The sequence below is a fragment of the Orcinus orca genome, chromosome 1 (assembly GCF_937001465.1).
Source record: "Orcinus orca chromosome 1, mOrcOrc1.1, whole genome shotgun sequence".
Lineage (NCBI taxonomy): Eukaryota > Metazoa > Chordata > Mammalia > Artiodactyla > Delphinidae > Orcinus > Orcinus orca.
The window spans coordinates 159,102,278-159,115,736 of NC_064559.1; the positions used below are offsets into that span (position 1 = coordinate 159,102,278).

The window sequence follows — 13,459 nt, forward strand, 5'->3', positions numbered from 1 at the left end:
GTATGCCCAAGGAATGGCTTGCAGGTTGATGGTTCTTTGGTGTATCAGCATGGAAGACAGTGTTGAGAGGTGATGCTGGAAATGTAGGTCAAGACAAATGGTGAAGAACTTCATGTGCTTTACATGCTACAATAACTTGAGACTAGAGTTAACAGACGGTCATTGGTTTTAAATTAAGGGACACGATCAATTTCTTTTGATCAGATGAATGAGAAAAAGAAAAGAAAGGGAAATCAAGTTAAAGTCCAAGTTCGAGATAAGGGTCTGATCTAAATCAATGAGAGTGAAGAAGAGAGAACAGATTTCAGATGCATCTTTTTAAGTATAATTTGTTAAGCTTTGGTTGACTAACTAGATATAAGCAACGAAAAAAGAGTCAAGAATAAGTACACACGCATGTGGACATGATACTATTAGTGAAGAGAATATAGAAAGCAAGAAAGGAGTGGTGTAGAGGGGAATGACAGGTTTAATCTTAAACACGCTGAATTTGAAGTGTTTGTAGAACATCCAGATGGAAATATTTGAAGGACAGCAGAAAATACGAGTTACCTCATATTAACACAAGTAGCACTAGAAATGCAGTTTTAGAAGTCCTAATATATAGAGCACAGTCTTAACTACTTAAAGGCATGGAAAAATATGCAATCACAAAGGAAGAGAATACAGAATGAGAGGAAGAGAAAATGAATAGAAAGTGAAGCTTTTAAAAACATTAATGAAGATGGTGTTTGTTTTTAAAAACACTAATGAAGATGTGTGGAGGGGAATTATTAATAGACTCTGGCTTCACCTAGTTCCTAACCTCACAATCTATCAAAATGCACTACAGTAATATAAACTCTCCCTTTAGAATTTTAAACGTCAGTGTTCAAAATTTTAAGATCTACTTCAAATTACACAAACCACTTAGATATTGAGTAGCTTTGTGTTCTTTAATTAACTAACAATACGTAACGCATAAGACCAAGGCTGATTGATATCAATAAAAGCACAAAAGGCAAATTCATAAATTATTTAATGATTAATTGTTTAAGCACATCCTCTGGCTTAATTAGAACTCTTAACACAGTACATTTTACTTGTAAGATTTCCTACCTGATAAACAAATACAGTACCTGCAAAATTCACACACTCATCTGAAAACTTAAAACTTTCATGTTCATATGGCTATAATCATGGCTTATCAGTCTTTCTTAAAAATCCAATTAACCTTAACAAAAGGCCGAACAAAATGCACGTGTATTTGGTAACGATTATATCCACACTATAAACACTAGTCAGTCACCAGGGTAATCTCAAGCATTTTGTCAATACCCTTATATTAAACATAACTGAAGTATATTTAACTTTCCCCAAACATTAACATATTTTATCCTCTTAACAGTATTTCAGTAAAAAATAAACAACATGAGGTGGTTTACTTTGAAGGCACTTTTATTTTATTAGGAAATTAAGGTCACTATTTTATCCCCAATAGAGTTTCAAAATTACTATAGATACTGGTCATTAAACAGAATACCCATAACAATAAAACAAAGCAACATTCTGGACAATAGCTGCATCATGATCAGATGATTTACTGAAGGACTAGTGAGAAACAAATCAAACAGAGAATTTTCCTTCCTTGAAACACATCCCCAATGAGATGAGACATGGCAGACATGCACCCCAAGTATATACCTATGTTAAATTTTCCCACCTATCTTTTTTAAGTAGTCATTTTAAATATTGAAAATTTCCTTAAGAACTTATTTTAATATTGCAACTAATAATTCATAGTATATATTCAATCAAGAAATATTTAATCAGTGCCTATACAGGGTGCAATGTAGGAACAAAAATGTGTAAAACATGGTCTCTACTTTCATCATTTACAGTATAATTGGGATAAGCTATAAGCTAAATACTTATGAAAAATCTAATTATAAATGGTATTGGGAAAACTGGACAGCCGCATGCAAAAGAATAAAATTGGACCACTATCTTATACCATACACAATAATTAAATCAAAATCGATCATCAAAGATTTGAACACAAGACCTGAACTGAAACCACAAACTCCTAGAAGAAAACAGGCGGAAAGCTCCTTGACATTGGTCTTGGTGATAATTTTTTCAATTTGACACCACAAGGCAACATAAGCAAAAATAAACAAATGAGAATACATCAAACTAAAAAGCTTCTGTACAGCAAAGGAAACCATCAACAAAATAGAAAGGTAACTTACCAAATAGAAGAAAATATTTGCAATCATATATCTGATAAGGGGTTAATATCCAAACTATACAAAGATCTCACATAATTCAACATCAAAAAAACAAATAATCCAATTAAAAAAATGGGCAGAAGATCTGAAGAGACATTTTTCCAAAGAAGCCATACAAATGGCCAACAGGTACATGAAAAGGTGCTCAACATCACTAATCATCAGAGAAATGCAAATCAAACCACGAGATATCATCTCACACCTGTTAGAATGGTTACTATCAAAAAGACAAGAAACAACAAATGTTGTTGAAGATATGGAGCAAAGGGAACCCTTGTGCACTGTTGTTGAGAATGTAAGTTGGTGCAACCACTAAGGAAAACAGTACAGTGGTTCCTCAAAAAATTAAAAATAGAACTACAATGTGATCCAGCAATTCAACTTCTGGGTATTTATCTGAAGAAAACGAAACCACTATCTCAAAAAGATAAATGCAGCATTATTTATAATAGCCAAAATATGGAAACAACCTAAGTGCCCATCAATGGATAATGGATAAAGAAAATGTGGTACGTATATACAGTGGAATATTATTTAACCATAAAAAAGAATGAAATCTTGCCATCTGTGACAACATGGATAGACCCTGAGGGCGTTATGCTAAGTGAAATAAGTCAGACAGAGAAAGACACATACTGTATGATCTCACTTATATGTGGACTCTAAAAAGCAGAACAAAATGAATAAACAAAACACCAAGCTCACAGATACACAGAACAGACTGATGACTGGCAGAAGTGGGATGGGGGGACACAATGGGTGAAGGGCGTGAAAACTGCCAGCTATAAGATAAATAAGTCATAAGGATATAACGTACAGCATGGGGATGGGCACTATAGTTAATAATACTGTATTGTATATCTGAAAGTTTTCATCACAAGAAAAAAAATTTTCTAACTATGTATGGTGACGGATGCTAACTAGACTAATTATGGTGATCATTCACAATATATACAAATATTGAATCATTATGTTATACATCTGAAACTAATATAATGTTATATATCAATTATACCTAAATTTTTAAAAAGGTCTGACCAAATAAATGGATAAAAAGTAGAATTATATAATACATTCCTCACCTGTACAGTCTTGTGCAACATAAATAGTTATTCCTTGTAAATCTGGGTGTCTTGCTTCTTCAACTGCTTTTCTAAGAAAATAACAAGCATTATCCTTTAAAATCCTAACTAACATTTCCAGTTAATAACAAACGATTTAATTTAAGGGAAAAGAAAGCCATCATTTTCTTGACTTTCCTATTTACCCTATAGTGTCTGCTTTCAAAACTATCATCTGAATGGTATCAAAAATCAAGTCAATTTTTTCAAAGTAGAATATTACACTAAATTACTCAAAAAACATTAAAACATAAGTTTAAAAAACATATTTTAAAATTCTTGGGTACAAAGGTGTGAACCCCACCCTGCCCCCCAAAAAAGAATTTCTCTCAAACTCACCTGGCTATATTAAATGTTTTCTACCCAGTGGTATTACAATATGCTTCAAGGTTTACTTCATATTAACTTACATTACTGACTAGCAAAGTATGATTGTCCTCTGGTACAGTTATGAAAGATTTTTTCTTTTCTTTAAACAATAGCATGACTTTTTTCCTTCATTCAAAAACCTACATGACCTGAACAAATGAATTTCCCACTTTCAAGTCTTAGAATTCTATAAGTAAAACTGCAAATTGAAAAATATTTCCAAGTGGGTATAATATTCTCAATGGTGCACATGAAGTGAAAAAAAATCACAACAATATATGTAAAAGGAAATTACACAAATTATGGAAAAATACTTTTATTTAACTGTATCTTTATAATTTTTTAACTTAACATGCCTTATTATGCATGTTTGTATGTGCTAATATAAAAGAGGGATGGGGAAACTATGGCCCATAGTCTAAGCATGACCTGTGGCCTGTTTTTGTACAGCCTGCAAGCTAAGAATGGTTTTTACAGTTTTCAACGACTGTAAAACAAAAAAAGAAAAAAAGAGCAAAATGAGCAATAGAGCCCTTATATAGCCTGCAAAGCCTAAACTATTTACCATTAGGCCTTTTACAGAAAAAGTGTTCTGATCCCTGGGATACAGAACATAACATCTTGAAGAGTAGAAACCATGCTTTTATGATTATGTTTTTATGTATGTCATACCAAGCTGGACTTGACATTATTAACAATCCATTTAATAATATTAGGCAACTACTTTTTCAACTATAAGCATCTGACCTATAAAATATAAAAGCCTGTTAATAAGCAAAAAAAAAATTTGTACTAATTTGGATTTTGTATATTATTCTAAATAGACTAAATTTACTATAACATGCTGTACTTGGATGACAATATTAATGATTCAGTTAATAATAATAGTGGGACACAATAAATATGACAACTTTTTAAAAAACTTAAGTAGCATCCAAATAATTGGCACATAAAAAGCTGAGGTATAGTGAAATCTGACTTTCGACTTTTTTCTAACTACTCTGAATGTCACAGACACTTTATTTTACTATGATATAATTATAATATTAATAGTCCCATACATTTACAATTCACAAGAATTTGATGTGTGAAAAGAAATGCTGAAAACATCAATTTTAGCTCTTGACATTTCATTACACTATCAGTACATTACAGCCCCCAGATTACACTATTAAAAAAAAAAACTATAATGTTATTATGCATGTTCCAAGGTTGAAAGAGTTGTTAGTTTTTAGAACATTTCAATAAGGTAGTCTAATGAAAACCTGGTTAGAAAGAGACCTTGGATATCTATACCTATGAGCAAAAGAAGAAAAATTTGTCAGTAGATAAATGTAACTAGAGACACAATATGTCTTGTTTTTTCCCTAACAGTAAATGAAAGCTACTTTATGAATATTCTCATACAGTTAGACTTTAAAAGTTCCAATAATATATATACACTGCAAAAATCACTATCTCTGAGCCTGAGGACCTCTGTCACAAGATGAAAGATTTTAAAACAATTTTACCTTAAAATGTGAGCAACCACAGCTGGTCCATACCAATCTCCAGCTTTTTTCCCAGACTTCTTTCCATATTCTATTAGTTGATGTAAACCAAAGAGAGCCAAGGGGGAATCACCAAACCAAGAGATGATTTTCCTGTGATAAATTTCATTTTGCATTTCACGATCATCAGAATATCTCCCGATTGTTTCCTTCAGAGAAATTGTTGGGGTTTTGAGTTCTCTTTCCGCTGAAAGCGATGCTTCGAATGATGCAGTAAATTTTTTTACAGTGTTGGAAGTCCATGATTCAGAGTCTGAATTTTCAATGTTCAAAGCATCAGGCCAGGTCCAAGCTATAGCAGTTCCAAAGCAAGGTGTTCAGATCTTTTAAATAGTTAGATGTTAACAATTCTACTAAAATAAGCATGTAGCATTTAAAGTCCTATGGGTTACTAAACTAAAATAGCAAAGTCAGAAATAGGCAAATTTATAGTGATAGAAAGTAGATTAATGGTTGCTATTGGGAATGACTGCTAATGGGTATGAGGTTTCTTTGGGGGAAGATGAAAATCTTAAAATTAGATTATGGGGATAATTGTAGAACTCTGTAAATAAACTAAAAACCACTGAATTGTTGTTCACTTTAAATGAGTGAAATTATGGTATGTTGATTATATCTAAATAAAGTTGTGTAAAAAAAATAATAAACGTACAAGCAGAGGAAACATGCCAATATACCAATGTTTACTTTTGAGTTGAAATATTATTCTCCGGACTTTTCTGTAGTTTCTAAAATTTTTTGAATGGGGATATATTACATATAATCAGGAAAAAATTACCGTAATGAAAGAGAAAAAATAGTAAACTTAGGTACAAATGGACAATTCTGGAATATGTTTTTCTTTCTTTTCTTTTTTTTTTTTTTTGCGGTACGTGGGCCTCTCACTGTTGTGGCCTCTCCCGTTGCAGAGCACAGGCTCCGGACGCGAAGGCTCAACAGCCACGGCTCACGGGCCTAGCTGCTCCGCGGCATGTGGGATCTTCCCGGACCGGGGCACGAACCCATGTCCCCTGCATCGGCAGGCAGACTCTCAACCACTGTGCCACCAGGGAAGCCCCCTTCTTTTCTTTTTTTTGACAGTGTTAAGGTGGAATAAAGACTTTTGTATTCCATTACCAGTACTGCTCACCAGACATCCAGTCTTGACTACCCAAAGGCACAATAAGCATATTCAACTAACAATCATAGTATTTATGAGAGTTTAACTTCAGAAAGTGGATTTTGTTTTGGTTATACGTTAAAATAGAAGTTTGACCTGGAAGTTTAATATTTCTTTACAAGGTGCTTTTTTTCTCATACAGTCTTTCAAAATAACTTTATTATTTAGGGAGTAACATCAATTCTCTAGTAAATGAAGTTAATAAATGAAGTCATTAGAGATCAAAGATCCCCCCCCCAAATCAATTATATCACTACCTCACTGTTTTCAATAACACAACAGTCCCCAAACATTCATATAATTTCAAGCTAACAAAATGAGTCACAGATTCAGAGACCTAGTCAGAAGTGTGAAAAGGATTCCAATTCTTATCCATGATTGCATGAGACTATAAATAAATCATCCCAGAAAAAGCTGAAAAATTCCTTTTCCTTGCAATATCCACACTGCTCTTGAATAAACATTCTCTCCAAATGATCTCATCAATAATCCCTACAGAAAGGTTATTAAATATTTGCCATGCATTGCAGAAAATTGTCTGACACTTAAAAAAATATAACGACAGTAATAACCAGATATGATAGCCTAAAATGGTAAACTAAAATCCTCCTACAAATGTACACATTATATAAAAATGAACTAACAGAACTGGTAAGAAAGGTGGCACATTGGAAAACATAGATATATGTAAGTTAGTATCAATGACATTTCTGAGAGTCTAAAAGTCTAAGCATGATGACCTTATTAAGAAAATGCCCTAATCAATTTAACTGATTATAATCACATTTATAAAGATAAAAATAATTTTAAAGCATAAAACTGTAAAATTTCTTAAGATTTAAATAATGCAAAAACATTAACTGCTCAATAATTTTCTGCTCAAAGTCACTGCTGTTGACCTGCCCAGAATTTACTGAACTGGAGATAATCTAGAGTTCAATCAAAAAGAACTAAATGATAACAGCAACAAAAAATCCAAAGACTACTAAAATTTGAACTTAATTAATTCATAGTGGTAGTCATGAATAATACTTATGTTTAACCTGTATGTTTGAAACATAATAATACTTATGTTTAACCTGTATGTTTGAAATGGTCCAGTCCAACAAAGATGTTACATGGTAGATTAGTTACAACTTTAGAAGACATAGGGGACTCAGGAAATTAACACCAGGGAATTTTATTCAGTTTGCAAGCTAGAGTTCAAATTTAAAAAACAGTAACAATAACAAACCCCCCTAAAACCAGAGATTTGATTTACCTCTACCAAGGAAGTGTAGTACGAGTCCTTGAGCCAACAGCATCTGGCCAGTTCTTAGTGTACAGCCCCAACCACAGTCCGTTGTCAAAGCTGAGCCTTCTATTGGAGGAAACTCTTCCCTGTAGGTAAGCCATATTCTTGAAATGAAGTCTTTACGAAATTCTTCTACACTTCCCGCAATCACATGATCTTCTATTGTACATCCTGAGCTTACAGGTAACAGTTCATTTTCATCTACAAAATAAAAATATAAACTATGCTCTAAATAAATGCAAAGAAATGTCAATAATGGTACTATATTCCCATTACTCTCGATATGGAGCACAGCACAATCTTTCTAATTCTTTTTTTTTCAATTAAAATGAAGATAAGTCTCATATTCTGCCTATTCAGGCTGTTATGAAAATCAAATGAGAATGAATGCTGAAATGTTCTGTATACTCTGGTGCTAACTAATATAAGGTATTATCAGTACTACTGTTGTTAATAATAATACCCTATGTTCCGAATATAATCAACTCTCTTATGAGGACGTAACATAAAAATATATTTTCTTATTGCCTCATTTGGCTCAGGATATAGATATTAGTGCTCTCTAAAATGAGATTTGCAAATAAAATATCGTGATTTGTCAATATGTAAAAATGTATGTAATCACATAACTAGTTCTTAAAATCAAATAAAATGTGCACATTGTATTTATTGTCATGAATATTTATACTCAAATTATAAAATCAAAACTAACAAGCTAAACAGTAAGAATATAAAATTCTTAAATATATTCGTATCCTTTCATGTTGAAGTATATACTTTTTTAAATTGTTGTGGCCCACATATGTCATTTTTAAAGACTTTTCCAAATTGATTATCTCCTATGCAATTTCTATGTGAAAACTATGGTCACTATTTGCCCAATAATTTACAAAAGACTAGTGCTCAAAAGGAACTAACATTTCTTGATTCTTCCAGACAGAAAGTCTTAGTCATCTTTTCAACCTCAGCATGAAGCACAGTGCCTAGCACAAATAGATCCTAATAAATGTAGGCTGGTTTGGGTGGGTGGATGCATAGGGAGATAAATCTGCCCATAACTCTCAATTCCAAGGAGTTTAATTTCTAATGCCCTTCTAAAGGATGTTAAAGCAGTTTTATCATGCTTTTATTCCTCATCTTTCCTGCACCTATCCCTTTTCAAGCTCATTCTGAAAAAAATTACAATCACCCAAACTTCGTAATATTCAGCTTAATGGAGCTAAGTTGTAGCATATAGTGTCAGTGGTAATTAAAAGAATACATGCCAGGGAGACGTTCAAGATGGCGGAGGAGTAAGATGTGGAGATCACCTTCCTCCCCACAAATACATCAAAAATACATCTACATGTGGAACAACTCCTACAGAACACCTATTGAACGCTGGCAGAAGACCTCAGACTTCCCAAAAGGCAAGAAAATCCCCACGTACCTGGGAAGGGCAAAAGAAAAAAGAAAACACAGAGACAAAAGAATAGGGACAGGACCTGCCCCTCTGGGAGGGAGCTGTGAAGGAGGAAAGGTTTCCCCACACTAGGAAGCCCCTTCACTGGTGGAGACGGTGGTGGTGGGGGGGTGACGTTGGGGGAAGCTTCAGAGCCACGGAGGAGAGCGCAGCAACAGGGGTGCAGAGGTCAAAGTGGAGAGATTCCCTCACAGAGGATCACTGCCGACCAGCAGTCACCAGCCCGAGAGGTTTGTCTGCTCAACCACCGGGGCAGGTGGAGGCTGGGAGCTGAGGCTCGGGCTTCGGTCGGATCCCAGGGAGAGGACTGGGGTTGGCTGCGAGAAGACAGCCTGAAGGGGGCCAGTGCACCACAGCTAGCTGGGAGGGAGTCCGGGAAAAAGTCTGGACCTGCTGAAGAGACAAGAGACCATTGTTTCGGGGTGCATGAGGAGAGAGGACTCCTTTCCTCTGTGCCCACAGAAGGCAAAGTACCACCTAAGTGAGCTCCAGAGATGGGAGCAAGCTGCGGCTATCAGCTTGGACCCCAGAGATGGGCACGGAATGCTAACGCTGTCGCCGCTGCCACCAAAAATCCTGTGTGCAAGCACAGGTCACTACCCACGCCCCCCCACCGGGAGCCTGTGCAGCCAGCCACTGCCAGGGTCCCAAGATCCAAGGACAACTTCCCAGGGAGAACACACGGTGTGCCTCAGGCTGTTGCAATGTCATGCCAGCCTGTGCCGCCGCAGGCTCGCCCCGCATTCCAATTATGACTATTGTACCCTCTTTCTCCCTGGCCTGAGTGAGCAAGAGACCCCTTATCAGTCACTGCTTTAACCCCCTCTTGTCTGGGCAGGGAACAGATGCTTGAGGGTGACATACACACAGAGGTGGGGACAAAACCACAGCTGAACCCCAGAAGCTGTGCGAACAAAGAAGAGAAAGGGAAATTTCTCTGTGCAGCCTCAGGAGCAGCAGATTAAATCCCCACAATCAAGCAGAAGAACCCTGCATCTGTGAAATACCTGAATAGATAACGAATGTTCTCAAAATTGAGGCAGTGGACTTTGGGAGCAACTGTAGACTTGGTGTTTGCTTTCTGCGTCTGATTTGTTTCTGGTTTTTACGTTTCTCTCAGTTTAGTTTTTAGTGCTTGTTATCATTGGTTAATTCGTTTATTGGTTTAGTTGTTCTCTTCTTTTTTAAATTTCTTATTTATTGATTTTCCCCCCCTTGTTTCCCTTTTTGTGAGTGTGTGTGCATATGTTTCATTGTGTGGTTTTGTCTGTTTAGGTTTGCTTTTACCATTTGTCCTAGGGTTCTGACTGTTCTTTGTTAATTATTTTTTTTTTTCTTTTTTTTTTTTTTTTTAACAGCTGTGTTGGGTCTTCGTTTCTATGCAAGGGCTTTCTATAGTTGCGGCAAGTGGGGGCCACTCTTCATCGTGGTGCGCGGGCCTCTCACTATCGCAGCCTCTCTTGTTGCAGAGCACAGGCTCCAGACGCGCAGGCTCAGTAATTGTGGCTCATGGGCCCAGCTGCTCGGCGGCATGTGGGATCCTCCCAGACCAGGGCTCGAACCCTTGTCCCCTGCATCAGCAGGCAGACTTCCAACCACTGAGCCACCAAGGAAGCCCCTATTATTTCTTTTTATGAGTGTGTGTGTGTGTGTGTGTGTGTGTGGGTGTGCGCGCGTTACTTTGTGTGATTTTGTCTAGTTTTGCTTTTACCATTTGGTTTGGGATTCTATCTGGTTTCTTTCCCCCCCCCTTTTTTTTCTTCCTTTTCTTCCGAGCCATGGGGCTGGCAGGGTCTTGGTGCTCCGGCCGGATGTCAGGCCTGAGCCTCCAAGGTGGGAGAGCCAAGTCCGCAACACTGGACCACCAGAGACCTCCCAGCCCCACGTAATATCAATTGTGAGAGCTCTCCATCTCAACGCTAAGACCCAGATCTACCCAATGGCCAGCAAACTCCAGTGCTGGACACCCCATGCCAAACAACTAGTAAGACAAAAAAACAACCAAACGCATAAGCATAAGGGCTGCCTAAACTCATACTAAGTTCACAGACATGCCAAAACACACCACCAGACACAGCCCTGCCCACCAGAAGATCCAGGCCCACCTACCAGAACCCAGGCACCAGTCCCCTCCACCAGGAAGCTTACACAACACACTGAACCAACCTCACCCATTGGGGGCAGACACCAAAAACAAAAGGAACAAAGAACCCAAAGCGTGTGAAGAGGAGACCCCAAACACAGTAAGTTAAACAAAATGAGAAGACAGAAATATGCAGCAGATGAAGGAGCAAGGTAAAAACCCACCAGACCAAACAAATGAAGAGGAAACAGGCAGTCTAACTGAAAAAGAATTCAGAATAATGATAGTAAAGATGAGCCAAAATCTTGGATATAGAATGGAGAAAATATAAGAAACGTTTAACAAGGACCTAGAAGACCTAAAGAGCAAACAAACAGTGATGAACAACACAGTAAATGAAATTATAAATTCTCTAGAAGGAATCAATAGCAGAATACCTGAGGCAGAAGAACAGATAAGTGACCTGGAAGATAAAATAATGGAAATAACTGCCACAGAGCAGAATAAAGAAAAACAAATGAAAAGAATTGAGGACAGTCTCAGAGACTCTTGGGACAACATTAAATACACCAACACTTGAATTATAGGGCTCTCAGAAGAAGAAGACAAAAAGAAAGGGTCTGAGAAAATATTTGAAGAGATTATAGTTGAAAACTTCCCTAGCATGGGAATGGAAATAGGCAACCAAGTCCAGGAAGCACAGAGAGTCCCATACAGGATAAATACAAGGAAAAACACAGCAAGACATATATTAATCAAACTATCAAAAACTAAATACAAAGAAAAACTATTAAAAGCAGCAAGGAAAAAGCAACAAATAACATACAAGGGAATCCACATATGGTTAACAGCTGATATTTCACCAGAAACTCTGCAAGCAGAAGGGAGTGGCAGGACATATTTAAAGTGATGAAAGGGAAAAACCTACAACCAAGATTACTCTACCCCGCAAAGATCTCATTCAGATTCGATGGAGCAATTACAACCTTTACAGACAAGCAAAAGCTAAGAGAATTCAGCACCACCAAACCAGCTTGACAACAAACGGTAAAGGAACTTCTCTGGGCAGGAAACACAAGAGAAGGAAAAGACTTACAAAAACAAACTGAAAACAATTAAGAAAATGGTAACAGGAATATACATATCGATAAACGTAAATGTACCTTAAATGTAAATGGACTAAATGCTCCAACCAAAAGACACAGACTGACTGAACAGATACAAAAACAAGACCAATATATATGCTGTCTACAAGAGACCCACTTCAGACCCAGGGACACATGCAGACTGAAAGTAAGGAGACATAAAAAGATATTCTATGCAAATGGAAATCAAAAGAAAGCTGGAGTAGCAATTCTCATATCAGACAAAATAGACTTTAAAATAAAGACTATTACAAGAGACAAAGAAGGACACTACATAATGATCAAGGGATCAGTCCAAGAAGAAGATATAACAATTGTAAATATTTATGCACCCAACATAGGAGCACCTCAGTACATAAGGCAACTGTTAAGAGCCATAAAAGAGGAAATTGACAGTAACACAATCACAGTAGGGGACTTTAACACCCCACTTTCACCAATGGACAGATCATCCAAAATGAAAATAAATAAGGGAACACAGCTTTAAATGATACATTAAACAGGATGGACTTAATTGATATTTATAGAACATTCCATCCAAAAACAACAGAATACACTTTCTTCTCAAGTGCTCATGGAACATTCTCCAGGATAGATCATATCTTGAGTCACAAATCAAGCCTTGGTAAATTTAAGAAAATTGAAATCATATCAAGTATCTTTTCCGACCACAACACTGAGACTAGATATCAATTACAGGAAAAAAATCTGTAAAATATACAAACACATGGAGGCTAAACAATACACTACTTAATAACCAAGAGATCACTGAAGAAATCAAAGAGAAAATCAAAAAATACCTAGAAACAAATGACAATGAAAACACGACGACCCAAAACCTATGGGATACAGCAAAAGCAGTTCTAAGAGCGAAGTTTATAGCAATACAATTCTACCTTAAGAAACAAGAAACATCTCAAATAAACAACCTAACCTTACACCTAAAGCAATTAGAGAAAGAAGAACAAAAAAACCCCAAAGTTAGCAGAAGGAAAGGAATCATAAA

General features: G+C 36.3%; 1 protein-coding gene across 7 annotated transcripts in view; it reads right to left on the reverse strand.

The window, feature by feature from the left end:
- The window catches only part of ATG4C (autophagy related 4C cysteine peptidase), a 90,699-nt gene that overhangs the window by 29,697 nt on the left and 47,543 nt on the right, over positions 1 to 13,459 (reverse strand). For all 7 annotated transcript variants that reach the window (XR_004477919.2, XR_007473720.1, XM_033408972.2 and 4 more), the window contains 3 exons: positions 7,731 to 7,964; positions 5,272 to 5,602; positions 3,353 to 3,423 (listed from right to left, as the gene is read on the reverse strand). Coding sequence is in view for 5 of the 7 variants with exons in the window: in XM_033408972.2 (XP_033264863.1) it covers positions 3,353 to 3,423; positions 5,272 to 5,602; positions 7,731 to 7,964 (636 nt within the window). In the remaining 2 variants the exon portion in view is untranslated. The remainder of the gene's footprint in view (positions 1 to 3,352; positions 3,424 to 5,271; positions 5,603 to 7,730; positions 7,965 to 13,459) is intronic.